The 20,545-nt window shown below is 45.5% G+C and overlaps 1 protein-coding gene across 1 annotated transcript in view; it reads right to left on the minus strand.

Annotated features, from left to right (window-relative positions):
* The window catches only part of PRKCA (protein kinase C alpha), a 306,575-nt gene that overhangs the window by 169,283 nt on the left and 116,747 nt on the right, over positions 1-20,545 (minus strand). The window contains 1 exon segment of the mRNA XM_075579975.1: positions 12,867-12,949. Within this exon segment, the coding sequence (XP_075436090.1) occupies positions 12,867-12,949 (83 nt within the window).

Below are 20,545 nucleotides of genomic sequence, written 5' to 3' on the forward strand. Positions count from 1 at the left end.
GCTTACCATACTGTATTGCACTATTTTTGTATTTTTATTCCCACATTCCCCAATAAATGTTTATCTGAGCTGCTGGAGTGGATGAGCGCCAGTTGGTTGAGGTTGAATCCTGATAAGACAGAAGTGCTTGTGGTGAATGCTCACCATCGGAAGACAACAAGACTGCAGCTGGGTCAGAACAGTGGCCTTAAGCTTGGGAACTTCAAGATGCTAATCTCTGTACGTGTGCTGAATCTTGGTGTTGTCCTTCACTGTGACTTGTCCCTTAAAGATCAGGTGTCAGCCGTGATCAAAGCTTCCTTCTTCCAACTAAGGAACATAGCCAGCATTAAGCACTTGATCCCCCCCCCCCCAGAGGATCTTACAACGCTTGTCCATGCCTTTATGTCCTCACGTCTGGACTACTGCAATCCACTCTTCCTGGGTCTTCCGGAACAAGAGCTGCGCCGCCTGCAGCTGGTGCAGAATACTGCGGCCAGGTTGGTAACTAACCAGACCCGTTCTTGCCACATGACGCCTGTTCTCCATTCTCTGCACTGGCTGCCTGTAAAAATCGTGAATTTATTTCAAGATTGGCTTGTTGACATTCAAAGCCCGACATGCCCAGGGCCCCGGCTATCTGAGAGAGCTTCTAATTCCCTACACTCCCATTCGCTCACTTCCATCTGCAGGTGAAGGACTCCTAACAGTTCCCAGAATCTCCTTAACTTCCTTTGGCGCCCGATCTTTTAGCCACGCTGCTTCCATTCTTTGTAACAGTTTCCTTCTTTTTCCCCTTTTTGTAATTGTGAAGCGCTGTGAGTCCCATTGAGAGAAAAGCGCTATATAAAGTTATTATTATTATTTATACACTGGCTGCTCTATATATACACAGGCAGTCCTCGGTTATCCGACACAATGCGTTACTCAAAATGGCGTTGGATAGCGAAACGTTGTAAAGCGAAACACGTTTTCCTATAGGAACACTGTTTAAATGAAAGGTTCCGTTCCTGAAGGCATTTTTAATGCTAAAATACACAAAATATTTTACGCAGACAATAAGATATGCAGCATACACAAATTATATAGTGCATATACTGTATTATATATATATATATATATATATATATATATATATATATATATATATATATATATTACATAATATATAATATAATATAAAAATATAATATATTATATAGTATAATATAATATTTATATTATATACACATAAACAACTTTGCAAAGCATCGTAAGAGCGTTGGATAAGCCGTTTTGGCGTTGTAAAAATTAACATAGGTATACATTGCATAGCGTTGGATAAGCCATCCGTTGTAAAACGAAGTGCTGTAAAACGAGGACTGCCTGCACAGTATATACACCATGTTCATGGAAAAAGGGGCCCCTACCATTTGTCATAGTATCTTATATATTTCTTGCTGAATCCCCATGAGAATGTGCACAGCTGTAGGTCTGTGACGTAGATTAAAACTATTTAAGAAGCACAATGTAGACAACTGATGTTAACTAAACTGATGACATTGTATTATGTCAGCAAGTACCAGGTACACTGCGGGAAGTTTGTGTTCATTAAACGAAAAATAGGAGTTTTTCCTTCGTAGCTCATCAGTGTGTTAAACTGTTACAATCTAATCTGAAACACTAAGATTACAATAAAGTTTGAGTTTGATGTATGGTTTGAATTTGGTGTTCAAGACGTCCTCCTCCTGTGGAAACGCGCGCCCGTAGATGAGAACACCACTGTCCGATTGTATCACCCATAATGCGCTGACCCAGCTGCTTCCACTCCTGTACGATACGTTGTTTAATAAATAGGTTTTTTTTTTTAAATCTTCCTAGCGATTGTCCTTTTATGTCAGCGTTTTGCACCATAATGCTTACTCTGTCTCAAGCACTTCATAACGCGCTTATCTTCTGAGCTGAGCACCCTTTTGGAACTATGCACTTCATGAAGTCCAAAGAATATTTATTAGATGATCAAGTAATTCATCAATGTAATAATCTACTGTGACAGACCTAGAATAGCTCAACTTTTCATGAAAAATGTAGTGATTTTTCTGCAAGATACTGTATGATGAAAAATAAAAGGGGTCCCATTTTTTTCTGAGCACTGTGCATGCATGTATGTGTATATAACACCACACATACACGCACTTTCTGGAACAGCTCTCTATACAAACAGCATTTTAATTCCTCCTGGCTTCTGCGCTGGAGCTCAAACTCCTGCAGACGTCTCTGTTTAATAATTCAACAGCAAATGTGCCCAAGGGATACAAGATGATACCATGACTGACAGTGGTAACCCGCAGTCACGGCTGCTCTGAAGCAGACAGCTTTGCCATGCACGGCAGAGTCCCAGCAGTGAAGGGGTTAACCCTTTTTTCTCCTAAAGGAAGGGTACAGGAGCTCATTGGTTTGTGAAGGGGTTACAGGTGCAATCCCATATATAGAAGGCAGAGATATATATACACTACGTTTTTTTATTTAGATAAATCAGAGCACAATGATTCCCCCATCTAGTACACTTTATAAAAATGTCAAATAAATAGCCTTGCAGAATAAAGATCGTTCCAGAAATGTACTCAAATATTTAGGCCCATGTTGACTAGCAGTGGTAATTCATAAGACACCTTCGGGCGCCAGAACACACTTGATGGGCCCTGCAAGGGTGTGTCCTACGCAACAGCACCGCTTAGTAAACATGGGCCCACCTTGTTACAGAATAGCCGTGGGCCTTTATTACATAATAACCATGCACCTCGGGCATGGTCTTGGGACACTTGCAGCATTCAACCTTCTCAGGAGTAGACCACAAAATAGATTTACTTCCACCCCTGGGTGTGGACTGGCCGCTTCCAGGAGCCTTTAACCCTTTCACTGCTGGGAGAGGCCGCAACACAGGGTTGTTTATTTCAAATAGCCCCAATAAAATCTGGTACGGAGAAGAAGAAGAAGAGAAAAAAAAAAATCTTGCTTGGACGGCCTACTAATTCATTTAATTGGATTGTATAGAAAAGCTTTCTAAACACCCAAGGCAAAAGATAAACTGATGAATTTAAACAGCTGCAGGATCAATGGAAGATGTTGGCAAATAAAGTCGAGATATTGTATTAAGGAAATAAATAATTACCATGTTTAGGCAATGAGGAATAGCTGGGAGATCCCCAAGCAATAAACACATGGTTATTAAATTTTTTATTAGCCATTACGGCTGACAATAAATAAATTCCATCATGGGTTTTCTGTAGAGGTCAGTTGAAGCCTACTACGCAATATATAATTATATCCCCAGGCCAAGCAATGAATAAGAATACACACAAATGTAAGGAAACTATTTCTCATTTACCTGGACTCGCCAACCTGAGATTTGCTCAAATAGGAGTCAAGTTGAACTGCATACAGAAGTACATGTATTCCGTGCCTTTTTACCAGTGACTTCCACGGTGATCAAAACCCAGAGCTGGCATGAGAGAGATGTCCATTTTAATTTAAAGAGTAAGCAATCCTTCTAGATTACATTTTAATCCAAACGCCAGGCTCCATTTTTCTAGTGACCCGCTTGGGACTCGGAGTGACCATGGGGTTGGCAATGCGTTGCCGCTGGCTCGGCCAGGGGCAATGAGGGTCACTTGTGGAGCAATGTCTATTCTGGCTCATTTTAATCAGTGCATGAAACAGGACACTCATGTGTTCCATTATGGCCCAGGTATACTAAGCGATGCTATGAGACACCCTGAGGTTCCAGAATACATCTTTCACAGGTCATTCGGCTTATGGTGTAGCTCCATTTAGTAAATACGGGCTGTTATTTCTGCGTTGACCTCACTAACACATGAACACACCTTGACTTCCGAAATGCCGTGACTTTTTGTAATGGTACCTACCTAAATTCCCAAACTCCTCCCTCCCCCCCCCCCCCCCCCCACCATATACAAGCCGGTCCATCGCACAAAGCAAAACTATAAATCCTGTCCAAAATATTGAGCCGGCATTAGATTTCCGATACTCCAAGGTAATGACAAAGGAGAGAGATGAAGGCAGATTAGTGGGAGCAGGTCATTAACTCCAGGCTGGGTGAACCCTTCTTGCTGAGACGTACAGGTCTGCCGAGCGGAATGAGGAATTCAGCGCTGCAATCAATTCACCGAGTGCTGTATAATAAATAACTTGCGTTTCCCCCAGGGACCTATTATCAACAATATTCTTCAAACGTGGAGGTATGTGCCTTAAATCAGCAGTCCGTGGAAGTTGGCATTGGTTTTTTTTTGCATTTCAAGCATTTTTGGTTAAAAAAAAAAAAAAAAATGTCCCCATCATTAAAGATGTTAAACTCTCATGAGCAGACACCGTTGTTGCTGTGACATCATAAACTTGTGTTTAACGAAGCTGTCTGCACTGATTGCCTTTTGATTTTGTTTTTCTCTTTAAAAGAAACAATCCAAGCATGCAATTTTTTCGGCGAATGTTTTTTTTATTTTTAACACAGCATTGAAGCAGGGGGGGGGGGGGGTCTATGGAGCTGAACCCCATTCATTTCAGCTCTGGGGACCCCCTGCTTCTGGAGATACTTACCTCCTTTGTGGGTGCCGGTGGCCACTCCGCTTGGTTAGCTGGGTTCACCTAATGGCGCCGTTTCAACGCTCCCGCGCCCCCTGCTGGCCAATAGGAAGCCATTACATCATCAGCTTCGGCTTTCAATTGGCCCGAGTGATGCGGGAGCTTTACATTTTGACAAGATACCGACATCCCCTTTGGAGGCACATAACTGGGAAGCATGGGGTTTACGGAGCTGAAATGAACGGGGTTCACCTCTGGAGAACCCCTGCTTCAATCCTACAATAAATGTAAAAAAAAACCCGGCTTCGTCTCCTGTGTGATATTGCGAGAGATCTCTTCTTGTACTTCCAACGCGGTTTTTATTTAAAAAAATTCTGATGGCCCGTTCAGGAGATGTAAGCGTTTGAAATATTAAGTGTCCGGGAGGTTAAAATGTAGCTCCCCCGGCAGAACCCTGAAGTCGCTACAGATAAAGAAAATCATTAGTTTTAAAACACACAAAAACAGCAGGGGCAGGCTCAGGGGGGGGGGGCAAGATACTACTATCAGGCTCAGTCTTTGACTGCACCACTTGTGCTGAAGCAGGGATATCCTAAAAACCTGACCTGCTAGTAGCTCTTGAGGACTGGAGTTGGCTACCCAACTCATCTGGACATCTGGGGGGGGAGGGGGGGGAGGAGGAATGGCTGCTTTAAAATGTAACCTCTTGTACAAGCCGAAAGAAGCAATCAATGATAGCAAATAAGGCTACGCGAGCACATTTCAGTAAGTGGGATGGTATTGAGGATGAGGTGGCGATGCTGAACACACAAAGCTTGCGAGATCTACTCTTGCCTGGGCCTCTTCTGCGCCATGTGATGCAAATTCCAGGTACACTTTGCAAACAAAATCTCCGTATGGAGGTATAATCCTGGCTGAAGCAGCTCCGTGCAAATAACAGGGGCCATTGAATTTTGCAGTGCCCAGGGCCCCCCCGTTACACAAGACCTTGATTGCCTGCCCCTGGATGCCTGAAAACGTAAGTAGAGCCATCGCCCCCTAGAGAATGAGCATGTGCCAGGGACATACCTGGTACATTAGAAGGGCTTCCGGTGTGCCAGGAACATCATTAGGGCACGGTTAAAGGGTAGAGGAGGTAACCAGATTCAAATCCCAGTGTCGGCTCCTTGTGATCGCGGGCTTTATCTCAATGGGCCCCAAAGTAATTAGACTGTTAGCTCTTAGGAGCAGGAAATCAGGGTGCCCACAAAACGCACTTTAAAATCATTTTAGGAAGCAGGTAAGGGGTGTCACGGCAGCCTAGGGATGATTCCGTGGGGGGGCAATCTGTAATTATCAGCCATCAGTTTCTCACACGTGTTAGAATTGGTCACTGCTTATTCTGGCTTCTCTGTCTGACCTATTGCTCTGTGTGTCTACTAAAATCTCGCCTAACATATAAACAAGCCTACCTAAGGCTAAGGCCCCGGTAACTCAGCTGCAACGCGCGCCCGCGAGTTTGGCGGCGCGTGCAGCCGATTACCTGGTCTGCAGGGAGCTGCAGGAAGAGAGACTGGGGGGGGGGGCGTGGCGGGGGAGTGACGGGGGCGCGGCCATGATGTCACCCGGCAGGTTCGCCCTCATTGGCTGAACCGCCGGGGGGCGTGCCGTATCGCTAGAATTCTATTGAGAGCAGGAGCAGCTCTCGCCTCAGCGCTGCAGCCCCCCCTCGCAGTGGGCCCGGCGCCATTGACATTGAGGGGAGGGCTCTCGTCCGTGCAGCGTCCGCCACAGCGGACGCTGTAGTAGGCAGCGGGGTCAAGCCCTAACAATAATGGCCAGTCAAAGTACGTACTGTGCACAACTCTTCTGCCACTCAAAAGGGTAATGACGCTCCATAGTAACACACAAATTGGGCCTGGAATAGTAAGAACAATCCATTTATTTCAGCGTATAGAACTTTACAGGCGCGGCTCCCTGCCCCACTGAGCTTATACTCTATGTTTTTGGTGCCAGAGGCACAGGGAGATAAAGTGACATGCCCACGGTCGTCGGGATTTGAACCAGGTCCCCCTACTTCGGAGTCCGTGTCACTGTTATCAGAGGCAGTGCCTTTACTCACTGAGTCGCTCCTCCATCCCAAACTAAACACTATGTCTGTACTCGAGTGAGTGGAGAACATTTTGGTGCATCTCTGTGCATTGTCACATGGGAAGATCTGTATATGAGCCAAATAGAATTGTATTGACTGCGGCACAGTAAATAATAGGCTGAGCATTGATGGACGGAGGTTGCTGGCGTTTCTCAGCGTGACTGGAGGTTCTCTGTTACCCAGTCTCCATGAGAACATGCGCGAGGCACGGTTTGCGGATGGAAGATTCTGTCTAAAACAAAGTTACTAACTAAGCATGTAAAAAAACTGCTTAGCATGCAGGTAAAAACCCATTTCCCTGTACATTCTTGCAGATCATGACACCTTGTAGTGGCCATAACGTAGGCTTTTCATTGGCACAGTCTAGACATGAGCGTTTGGGATGGTATGAGTTACAAACGCGGCATTGTTTCGATTACGACACAGAATATCACAGTTTCCATGGGATTCTATGGCAGCGTTTCTGCAGAATAAATATCACAATGAATCCCTCCATATCTTAACACAAGAGGTAACAATGCTACATCTGTAAATCAGATCTGAATGCACGGATAGGTACCAATATATAAATCCATAAGGCTGGGATTGTGTCCCTTTGGGGTTCAAGACATGCTTATTATATGTTAACGTTTGAATTACTTTAACATTCTGTATACATCCAAATAGTGTGAGTGTGTGTGTGAGTGAGTGAGTGTGTGAGAGTGAGAGTGTGTGAGAGTGAGAGTGTGTGAGAGTGAGAGTGAGAGTGTGTGAGAGTGTGTGTGAGAGTGTGTGTGAGTGTGAGAGTGTGTGTGTGTGTAACTGTAGCAATAGTGTGGTGCTCTGTAAACCAGCATGCAAAAGCTGAATCCTGTATAATACAGAGTACTGTATAATACAGAGTACAGTCTGGGAGACATGCCCTCACCAACGTGTTCTAGAATGCTTATTGTAATCTAATCAACGTTTCAGCCCCTAACAAAGGCTCTCATTGGATTACAATAAACCTTCTGCACATTGGTGAGCGCCTGTTCTCTGGACTTTAATTTGTGTATATACACACACACACACACACACACACACACACACACACACACACACACTGCAGGAAAACCGTCACCTACTTGCACCGGTCAATTGTGTGGTCCGGTGCAGGACAAACCGCAGCAGGGGCAGAATGGATTCAGAAGCAGAGATGTCAATCACCACTTGGCTGCCTGAAGTCCCGCCCCACAGTGCCCCCAACTGCACACATTACCCCCCCCCCCCCCACCTCTTTATTTTCCACCCGTGTATTTTCTCATAGGCTCTACCCCATAAGGCATAGGGAATGTGGCCTCTTAGGCTGAGTCCATAGACACTTCAGCCGTGCGGAGGCGCGCGGAGGCTGAGGGAAAGCGTGTGCTTTCCCTGGCCTTAGTTCGCGCGCCATCCGGGGGCGGGCCAGTGACGTCACGGAGCTGGTTCGCCCTCGTTGGGGCGAACCGCTCACGTGACCGGCCCTGCACTCCCGTGAGCGCTTAAACTAAAAAAATGTTGTCGGCTACACTTCCGCACGCCTGCGGAAGCGTGCGCGAGCCCCTGCTAAAGCCGCTCTCATTGCGGCTGCAGGGGCTCGCGCCTCAGCGGATGTCAGCCAGCGGATGCGCGCTGACCATGGACTCAGCCTTACAGTCTATATAAGTGACAGCTGTAACCTCCTATAGAGTAGCACTGCTCAGTAAATATGGACCATAATATTATCAGTGTTGGGTCCCCTTCCTAAAACCAAATCTTGGTTGTACTGCAATGGCTGATAAGTAGACAGAAATCTACATACAGTAGGGCCCCTCATTCTCTATATGCACAGCAGTTTCTAGACCATATCCATTGCATATATCTCCTACCCTGACAAATTACTGGCACACATCCTAATAACATTCATCATTCTGGATGTTTCATTTCCCACGCAAGCAGCATTGGCAGAAATAAATACATACATAGAATGGCTACTAAGCAGCCCTTGTGCATGGGGTATTCTACGTGGAATGTGTGACATTCAATTCCATTTGCAGCTCACACCTGTTAACTCAGAAATAGGTCAAATGCAGAAAATTCTTTAAACCCTCAGCACGCTGTCAGGAGAACTGGGCCACTTTAATTTATATATAGCAAACGGAAATATTGGCTTTTTGCCATTTTATTTACCCACCATAACTTAACATACTGTACATACATACACACACACACACAAAATATATATATATATATATATATATATATATATATATATATATATATATATATATATATATATACATACACACACACACACACACACACACACATAAAGTATATCTGACCAGTCAACTTTCAGATCTATGCATTCGTGATTCTCTTTCCTCTCTCACGTCTCATTACCGGATTTCCAGCAAAAAAAAAAAAAAAAGGGAGGAAAAAAAACAGAGAACTAATTTTATTTGCAATAATAAATGAAAATGATCACCAGTCTGTGTGTAATGTTAGCATTTATATAGTGCATGCAGATCTTACGCACATGCCAGACTCTCTGCAGCTTAATGATTCTAATCACCAGCTTTCTTTAATCATTGTGTTCATCCTTCTTTCAATGTCTTCTCATACCGACAGGTTGATTTTAGAGCACATTCCAAACACACACAATTATAATCTAGCTCAGTGGTTTTTTTTGTTTTTTTTTTACTTTTTTTGGTTAAAGAAGCCTACAATTATATTGTCAAATTCTGAGCAACCTCAACCCTCTCTAATAGCACGCTGAAATCAGATGCATTGTAAGGAACCCCGACCCTCTCTAATAGCACGTCTGAAATCAGATGCATTGTAAGGAACCCCAACCCTCTCTAATAGCGAGTCTGAGATCAGATGCATTGTAAGGAACCCCGACCCTCTCTAATAGCGCGTCTGAAATCAGATGCATTGTAAGGAACCCCAACCCTCTCTAATAGCGCGTCTGAGATCAGATGCATTGTAAGGAACCTCAACCCTCTCTAATAGCGAGTCTGAGATCATATGCATTGTAAGGAACCCCAACCCTCTCTAATAGCGCGTCTGAGATCAGATACTTTGTAAGGAACCACAACCCTCTCTAATAGCGCGTCTGAGATCAGATACTTTGTAAGGAACCCCAACCCTCTCTAATAGCATGTATGAGATCAGATGCATTGTAATTTCTTCTGTATTTGGCACAATTTTCAAATGACCTGAAAATTGCAGGGAACCCTTTAGTAATGCCTGTGGAAAAACACAGACTAGCTGAAGAGCCAATTACATAATTTCTAACTGGTTGCTATGTACAACGTAACATAATTGCTACGTTATTGACAAACTGATAATGTGTTGTGGTTACATCCCTCATATTTGACAGAACATATTTAGTGATTACCCTCAGTTGGGTTACAATATAGCGAGCCCTAGGGAAGAGTATTAGTATTACCTAGCGGGACACGTTACAGAAATACATTTCTACTTCCCACGTAATGATTTTCTCATTGTCCTGTTATAAGCCGACTCTCCTTTGCTTCCTTAATATTGTAAATACAATTAAAAAAAAAAAAAAAAAGAACACTTTTGACATTGGATCTATTTTAAATAGTACAGGATTGCTTTAAACATTATTAGGTAGACGGGGCGTAGCAGCTCTAATTCAACAAAAGCACAGATTCACTGAACTGGGCAGCATTCGCTTGGAATATCTGTCTCCCATCAATGGTCATTTTAGGAACACGTGCAGAGATTGCAGGGAGAGTTACAGAAAGGAAGATACATTTATTTATAAAATGTGTTACCAAGAAGTAATACATTGAGAGTGACCTCTCGTTTTCAAGTATGTCCTGGGCTCAGAGTTATGATGACAAATACATGGTTACAAATACATTGTTACATTAAGTGAACAGGGTTCACAGTCAGTAAGAGACATTAGCTGACTAGCTGAGCAAAGTGATCATTATTTGATTTCATTTCCTTGAAACCATGTGAGTTGCAATTTTCAAACATGGTCGTCTTTATAACAGCGTATGCTAATACAGCGGTGCGCAAAGTGGGGGGCGCGAGATTTTCTGGGGGGGGGGGGGCGCGGCTGTTACATAGGCGCCGCGCTTCCCCAAAGGCATTTAAAATAATTGCCGGGGATCGCACGGGGCCTCTGTAACTTTTCACTTAGCTGACGCGTCTCCATGGCAACCGGCGTCAAATGACCCTGCGGCATCATTTGACGCTGGAGCCGTGTAGGGAGGGGGTGGGGCACGAGCCAGACAGGAGACAGGGGGGCTCATGTTGGTAAATTTGCACACCCCTGTGCGAATCCCTTAGTTCAGAAGCTTTTAGGAGCCCTGGGGATGTATATGTGTATGTGTATGTGTATATATATATCTGGCCACTTGCTTGTATGGTGATGCATTTAAGGGAAATGCTTTGATATCCACTACTGACGCAACGTTAAAAACAAATATGTAAATCCACTAACAATTGTGAGGACATTTTCACTTTATTTAGCTGCAACGCGTAGCATTTGGAATTGTTTAGCATAAAGGCAGTCCATACAAAACACATGACGAAGGAGAAACAGGTGCGCAAATCACCTGTTTCTCCTTCGTTTGCTGTTTGAATTTGGTTTGAATTCTACGTCAGGAGCTGCACTCATTAAGGATAGTATCATCTGTGTTACCTTTGATTTATTTGTGATATTATTTGCGCTTGTTATTTCTTTTCACATACAATACACATGCATTCATAACTGAATATATGCATATATATGACACTAAATTTATTCCAAACCAAATTCCCAGGCTGCCCATTATTTGTTTTCCCGCAGCATCAGAATAATAATGGTGCGAATGCTCCTAGAACTGGGGAAAGTGGAACATCGGGCTATAAATGGACAGGAACAGCCGAGTGAAAACAGACTGCCATAATCAACAAAAATAACAGTTATCGGCTAAGAATGTGGGCCAATGACTTCATTCTGAAAGCCTCAAAGCTGGAATCTTACTTCCATGAGTACAGGGGTGGCCAACTCCAGTTCTCAAGATCCACTAACAGGTCAGGTTTTATGGATATCCCTGCTTCAGCACAGGTGGCTCAATCAGAGCCACTAATTGAGCCACCTGTGCTGAAGCAGGGATATCCTTAAAGCAGCAATAATTTTTATTGTATTATTTGTATATGTAAAGCATGTGACAATGTATCATTCTACATTTATACCTACAGTACGCTGGCAATCGTTTGGTGCTCCTGTTATAGATCTGTCAAAATCCTGATTGTGTGCCTAATGAAATGGCCGCCTTCTAACATGGTGCTGCAGCCTGTGAAATGCTCCGGCTGATATGTAAGATTATATTACTAAGGGTAACACATTGTTACAGCTTTCAGAGTAACAGACAGGCTGCTGTTTGGAACACAGCAACAGATCTGTTTGTGATACTTTGTTGCCAAAGTGCAGAGCTAAAAAAAAAAGGTGTATGTGAGAGCCCGTTTCAAAAGAGGAAGCTGATATGACTTTCTAAATGGTTGCTGTAGCAACCAAAGGATGATCAGTACATAAAATATATATATATATATATATATATATATATATATATCATAGAAAATGGCATTAGGAGTTTAAAAAAAATGCAGACTGTATTATCTAATACAGGGGAGCGCAACATTTTGCTGCTGCGCCCCCCAGTCTTGCCTGCCTCGGTGCTCGCGCCCCCCCCCTACCTTGCAGCTGCGTCAAATGACGCTGCGCGGTCATGTGACATCACATGACCAAGCTGTGTCATTTGACGCAGCAGCCACAGCCGCCTGAATCACAGTAAGTTGAGTGTTACAGAGGCCTCACGCGATCCCCACGCATTTCATTTAAATGCCTTGGGGAAGAGTGCGGGGCCTCTGTAACCACCGCGCGCCCCCCCCCCCCAGAAAAATCTCCCACCCCCCAAGTTTGCGCACCCCTGATATTCTAACTACAGAACTGTTTTTTTTTTTGTTTGTTTTTAAAACACAGGATTTTTCACGTTTTGCTGCTTTAAAACCCGACCTGTTTGTGGCCCTTGAGGACTGAACCAGGCCACCCATGCATTAGTACTCTCTCTAAACATATGCAGTCGTGTTCATAGCCACCTATTAATGACATAGCTTCATCTCCAAACAGGACATGACATGCACGCATAGGACAGATGTACATCGCAGTCTCACTTACGTCTGTATCCGGCCCTTTGTCGGCCCCGGGACATAGGAACGTAACGAACTCATGGCACCTCTTGTGAACCACAAAACAGCAAACTGCAAATAGAAACAAGAGAGAGAGCAATATAAGAGTAGAGCTGTTTACTGGGGTAATGTAACATACGGGTGTCAGAGACACTACAGCAAGTGTGGTGTTAAGCTAGTTAAAAAAAACAAAAAAAACCATTGATTATTAAATGCTTTGCAGAAACTCACAAAGAATCCCTTTATTTCGTGTGGTGTTACAGTTTATCCAAATCACAATGGCTTTTGCCAAAGATGAATACACCTGACAGATGGCACCAAATACAGTCATACCCGCATTAACGTACGCAATGGGACCGGAGCATGTATGTAAAGCGAAAATGTACTTAAAGTGAAGCACGACCTTTTCCCCACTTATCGATGCATGTTCTGTACTGCAATCGTCATATACGTGCATAACTGATGTAAATAACGCATGTCTAACAGGCTCTATAGTCTCCCCGCTTGCGCACAGCTTCGGTACAGGTAGGGAGCCGGTATTGCTGTTCATGACGTGTTGACAGGCGCATGCGTGAGCTGGCGTTTGCCTATTGGGCGACATGTCCTTACTCGCCAGTGTACTTAAAGTGAGTGTCCTTAAATCGGGGTATGCTTGTATGTGGCTGATGAACAATGTAAAAATGTCAACTGTGTCTGTGAATCATCTCTTTCTAGTGCTTGCTGCCAAATACACTGCGATTAATAAAGTGACACGGCAATACTTTATGTCTCGTGCTGGTGCGTAGGGAAGGCAACGGGGGGAAGGAAATGTCATGCAGAAGAGGAGACGGGGAGATTTTCTTTTGTATTCGAACGTTATGCTGAAATATTTACCTATGGTAGAAAGAAAAAAAAAGGAAACACGGTGATACTATAGCGTGAGGTATACCAGGAAACTAGCATATTATAACACAATTGTGTTATATGTCTATCAAGAATCAAATGTAACTATACCAAAATACATTAGAACATTGTTCTGTCAGTAGTACAAAAAGGTACTAAAAGCAATAAACTATACAATGTATATATATATCTTTATTTATATAGCGCCAAAAGTGTACTCAGTGCTTCACAAAATACAGTGCAGGGAATTATAATAATACAATAAGTGCAGCAAAATCAGACAATAGGAAAGGAAATCCTTGCCCCGAAGAGCTTACAATCTAAGAGGTTTGATGGGGAATTTACAGAGACAGCAGGTGAGGGAGTAAGTGCTGTAGATGGCAATGCTTGGTCACAATGGGTGGTAGGAGTGACTGAGTGTGGGTGAATAGTAGCCATGAGTGCAGGCTATTGGGATGCTTTGTGGGGTGAGTTTTAGGGTTAGTCAGTATTAAAATGAGAGGGTTAACACAATTTACAGGGGCAGAGATGGCAGGGAGGCGTGGGTGAGATCAGGTGTGTATGTCTGGGTTCAGGCTTAGGGGAGATCCCCAGCAGCAGGAAGGATGTGGATTATTACTAGGTAAGGGTTTAGGGTAGGTGTTTTAGAGTAAGAGTTTGGTTAGGGGGGGTGTAGGGTAAGGGCTTAAGGTATTAGGGTGCTCCAGCTGAAGTAGAGCGCCATCTAGTGTAGACCGCAACCATTGATTGGTAGACCACCGATATCCAGGTAGACCTCATGCTATAGTCGCCCCGAAAAACACTTCTGTTAATGTCGTTTTTAGCCCTAGAGCCCATGTTGTGAAGTGAGAGGCATCTATTGAATTTGCGGGGAAAGGGGCAAAACTTTCCTCCAGGACTGGGAAGTGGGCTCACAGCATATGGGATAGAGGCCACAGGAAATTTAAAATGAACTGTGAGAAAATATTGGTAGAGTAGTGGAAGCGTGGAACAGCCACCCAGTTGAGTATAATTGAACGCAACAACGCATTTTAACAAATGGATTTGAAAACGATCAGACATTATGGTGGCTGAGAGGATTAATGATGATATATAAAAAGCAGTAATCATCACCATCTCTTTTATTTTTAACCCCACAGCTGAACTGTGATATTTACAGCTCCAAGTTTCGGAGACATTTACCGGGGAAGTTACTGGGTTTAAATCACCCTTCGGGGGAAACAAAATGGCTGCCAAATCTCAGGCCAATAGGAAGGCACAACATCAATTGCAGCTTGCTACTGGATTTCCATTTAATTGCCCTTTAAAAACAAGTGGATAATACTGGTATCTTCACCAGCAAACAGTGTTTCAGAACTGGAGAATTACCTCGTTTCCAATCCTGAAAAAAAAAACCGGGGTCAATTTAGCAATATTTTCTTATCACATTAAATTAACAAATTCTTCAAAGTGCCGGTCTCCTCTAGGACAGAGATACAAAGCAGAGGTCTACTTGCACGTTCATAATGCAAGTCTCCGTTTATTGTGCCAGCCAAGAACAGAGGAGGAACCACCCGATGAAAGGTCCACATGGGACCGGAAACGTTGGTCCTCCTCTGTTCTTGGTTGTCACATTAAATGGGGGCTTGCATTATGGACTTGTGAGTAGAGCTCTCTCTATATCTCTGTCTAAGAGGAGACCTGCACTTTGAAGAAGTTGCTTGTCTATGTTGTGTTGGCTGCACACGCAGGATTCTCCTCGCCTGAAACTGTTGCCCCGCACTTTGGAACTGTACTTATCACATTCAATACCACGCTCCATTTTATTCATGAAAGAAACTAAGGCATCGCTAGCCACAATATTGTGATTTCAGATGTTGCTGCGAACCCATGCGGGACATATGGAATGTTACATAGTCACATAGTAGATGAGGTTGAACTTGAGAGGCGTACGCCTTTTTTTTCAACCTATGCTAAATTTAGATGTATGTTGCTATAAATATAGTATGTTAGAGCATAGAACCTCCTATTTCTTACTTACTATGCTTTGCTAAATAATGCAATCCAAGCCAATGACACAGATTAGAGCTGATGGCATCAGTGGAGGTATGGAGGGAAAAAGGATATATGGGGAAACATCCCTGAATCGATGCAAATATTGCAGGGTCAACTCACTTCCACCTATACCTACGGAATGACCGATCCTCACTGTGACTTTGTAAAGGACAAAGGTGCCTGTGACCACTTGCAAAGCAACATTGCTGGAAGCTTTAGGTCAGGGGGAGGCTGGCAAATTTTAGCCTGGGGCCAAGGCCAACCAGCTGGCCCAGGAACCAGACAGCCCACACACCAAACATAGATGCCCGCTACACGCACTCTACACACATGTACACGTGTGTTGATCTACTAAGTACGCCTTGTACTGAGTGCTCACATTGAGGTTACAGAAGGTCAGCACTGCATCTGACATCACGCTGTGCAATCAACTTGATTTGGAGCACCTGTTATTTGTGAGTATCTACTATATATTTCTGAAAGTGTCCTATGTGTCCGGGTCTGTATGTGTCTCCCTGTGTCCCTCCCTGTGTCCCTAGTGGCAATCCCATTGGACCTGCCTCAGGCCAATGACATTGCTCCCTTGGCCCACCCGCCCCCGCACACCTCACACCACTGCCTCAGGCCAATGAGATTGCTCCCTTGGCCCCACACCCGCCCCCGCACACCTCTCATTGGCCTGCGCCCAACACACCAAACACACCAACACCACTGCCACACTCTCCCAGCCCTCACTGACGTTTGGGAACGCTTCACAGCACCTAAACCTCAGTTCTCTGGGAGATTTGGTAACGCTTCACAGCACCTAACCCTCATTGCTCTGGGAGACGACGCTCTCACCTCTCAACCACAACAACTGCGGAATCAGGTACAGACTCTTAGCTATATATATATTCTTTTCATCACTGCAACACTACCCACCCTCACACAACACCGCACGCTCACCCCACCTCCACACAACGCACCATCACGGAACACACACCACCTGTTAACAACCACCCCCCCACCAATGCACACCACAAACGCACGCCACACATCTCCCAGTAGGGCCTCACACATCACCTTAACACTCCTGCAACATCAATGCTTCACTATATGACATAGCACTCATTCCATTCTAATACACCTCCTCACACATGTCTGCTTTATGCACCACAAAAACTACCTCCACGGACCACACATCTCGCCTTCACCCTGCTGCCACATCCATGTTTCAATCTACACAACAAGCCCTCCTGCATACCGCCCCCACCGCCCCAAACACTCCCCTCCCACAAATGCCCCCAACCCCCAAAACACTCCCGTCCCACGGATGCCCCCCCCACCCCCCACAAACACTCCCGTTGCCCGGATGCCCCCCCAAACACTCCCGTCCCACGGATGCCTCCCCCAACCCCCCCAAACACTCCCGTCCCACGGATGCCCCCCCCCACCCCCCACAAACACTCCCGTCGCCCGGATGCCCCCCCCCACCCCCCACAAACACTCCCGTCGCCCGGATGCCCCCCCACAAATTACTCCCGGACACCACAACACCCCACAAACCCTCTCTCACTACCTCCGTTCAGGACCCTCATCCCAAGCGCGCACGTGGAGCGCCAACAATACATCCACACCAAACCCTCCTCTATACCGCCCGCACCACACTAATAAACTCCCGTCGCACGGATGCCCCCCCACCCCCCCCAAACAGTCCCGTCGCCCGGATGCCCCCCCACCCCCCCCAAACACTCCCATCCCACGGATGCCCCCCCACCCCCCCAAACACTCCCGTCCCACGGATGCCCCTTCCCCCACCCCCCCAAAACACTCCCGTCCCACGGATGCCCCCCCCACCCCCCTCCCAAACACTCCCGTCCCACGGATGCCCCCCCACCCCCCCAAACACTCCCGTCCCACGGATGCCCCTTCCCCCACCCCCCCAAAACACTCCCGTCCCACGGATGACCCCCCCCACCCCCCTCCCAAACACTCCCGACGCCCGGATGCCCCCCCAAACAGTCCCGTCGACCGGATGCCCCCCCACAAATAACTCCCGTACACCACAACACCCCACAAACCCTCTCTCACTACCTCCGTTCAGGGCCCTCATCCCAAGCACGCACGTGGAGCGCCAACAATACATCCACACCAAACCCTCCTGTATACCGCCCGCACCACACTAATAAACTCCCGTCGCACGGATGCCCCCCCCCCCAAACACTACCGTCGCCCGGATGCCCCCCCACCACCCCACAAACACTCCCGTCGCACGAATGCCCCCCACCACCCCCCCAAACACTCCCGTCGCACGGAAGACCCCCCAAACACTCCCGTCGCACGGATGCCCCCCCCAACACCCCCCAAACACTCCCGTCACACGGATGCCCCCCCCCCACCACCCCCCAAACACTCCAAAATCAACACAATGCACATTAAGTGCTCTGGAACACCTCTCCCCTGGAACATAAACCGGCCACACACCAAAACCTGCCCCTAAACACACACACACAACACACAAAATCACCTCAAACATCAAATAATAAAATATATTTTAACAAAATAAATTCTGCCGTCTGTGTACTTTCTCACACAAACACTCTACACACACACACACACACACACAACACCCATAACACACGCACCCCTCCCTGCCCTTTGCCCCCCGCCCCTCCCTGCCCTTTCCCCACCCGCCCCTCCCTGCCCTTTCCCCACGCCCCTCCCTGCCCTTTGCCCTTCCACGCCCCTTGCCCCCCCCCACCCTTCCACGCCCCTTGGCCCCCCCGCCCTTCCACGCCCCTTGGCCCCCCCCCTCGCCCTTCCACTCCATGCCCCCTGCCCTTCCACGCCCGGGCAACGCCGGGTATATCAGCTAGTTCTATATATTTATAAAATATTTGACCAGGAAGTAACACATTGAGAGTTACCTCTCGTTTTCAAGTATGTCCTGGGCACAGAGTTAAGACAAATAATACATAGTTACAAATAGTTACATAAATGAACAGGGTATACATTATATACAAGACATTGCATGCACAGTTAAAGATAATATATATTATGAGCGTATGAAACAGTTACAGACCAGATTAAAATGTGAGACAGCCTTAGATTTGAAAGATCATAAACTGGTGGTGGATGTGAGAGTCTCTGGTAGGTTGTTCCAGTTGTGGGGTGCACGGTAAGAGAAGGAGGAACGGCTGGATACTTTGTTGAGCCTTGGGACCATGAACAGTCTTTTGGAGTCTGATCTCAGGTGATAGGTGCTGCAAGTGGTAGGGGTGAGGAGCTTGTTCAGGTATCTGGGTAGCTTGCCCATAAACTATTTGAAGGCAAGACAGGAAAGGTGAATTTTGCGCCTAGACTCAAGTGATGACCAATCTAGTTCTTTGAGCATTTCGCAGTGATGTGTGTTGTAGTTACATTGGAGAACAAAACGACAAATTGAATTGTAGAGGGTGTCAAGTTTGCTAAGGTGGGTTTGAGGTGCCGAGCCATATACTATGTCTCCATAGTCAATAATTGGCATTAACATCTGCTGTGCGATACGCTTTCTGACCAGGAGACTTAGGGAGGATTTGTTCCTGTAAAGTACCGCTAGTTTGGCATAGGTCTTGGTTGTCAGGGTATCAATGTGCATTCCGAATGTTAAGTGGGAGTCCAACCACATGCCCAGGTATTTAAAACTAGTAACAGGGGTTAGGGTGGTGTTAGTGTTGGTTCTAATCTGGAGCTCAGTCGCTGGAAGATTTAAAAATTTAGTCTTGGTCCCAAATCCCATTGTTACAGTCTTGTCAGTGTTTAAAAATAGTTTGTATTGGGAAATCCAGTTTTCGAGTATCAAAAAGTCAGACTGAAGTATGTGTTGAAGGTCAGAGAGGCTATGGCTGTGTGCATATAAGATTGTGTCATCTGCATACATGTGTATTGAAGCTCCCTTACAAGCTGTGGGAAGATCATTGATGAACACTGAGAAGAGTAGGGGCCCCAGAACAGAGCCTTGCGGGACACCACAGGTGATATCCAGGGGGTTGTAGTTAGAGCCTGAGATGGACACATGTTGGGATCTTCCTGATAGGTAGGACTGAAACCAGTTTAAAGCATGCTTCCCTATTCCAGAGCTCTGGAGTTTGTTAAGCAGGATAGCATGATCAACAGTATCAAAAGCCTTTGCAAAATCTAGGAATATTTCACCAGTGAGTTGACCACGTTCCATTCCACACTGGATTTCATTGCAAACTTTTAGCAGGGTAGTTGTATTGTATTGTATGTCTTTATTTATATAGCGGCATTAATGTACATAGCGCTTCACAGTAGTAATACATGGGGTAATCAAATAAATAACAGATAATATAAATAACAGATCATGGGAATAAGTGCTTTAGACATAAAAGTAACATTAAGGAAGAGGAGTCCCTGCCCCGAGGAGCTTACAGTCTAATTGGTAGGTAGGGAGAACGTACAGAGACAGTAGGAGGGAGTTCTGGTAAGTGCGTCTGCAGGGGGCCAAGCTTATGTATCATGTGAAGCGGTTATTAATAATTACGGTAGAGGTATTCTAGGGGTATATATAAGTGTTCACTTCTGTCCTGTAACTGCACCACCTTGACAAAGGTCCCATTCGTGGACTGAAACGTTGGTTTTGTGGGTTTTTTTTTCAATACACTTGTTTGTTCAATTCTGGAGTTCTGCCTGTTGATTTCGTTTCCAAACAGAATCTTATTGCTTATTCTTCATTATAGGATCTGCACCCACACCAGTGACTATTATTACGGA

This window comes from Ascaphus truei, chromosome 22 (genome assembly GCF_040206685.1).
Source record: "Ascaphus truei isolate aAscTru1 chromosome 22, aAscTru1.hap1, whole genome shotgun sequence".
Taxonomy (NCBI): Eukaryota; Metazoa; Chordata; class Amphibia; order Anura; family Ascaphidae; genus Ascaphus; species Ascaphus truei.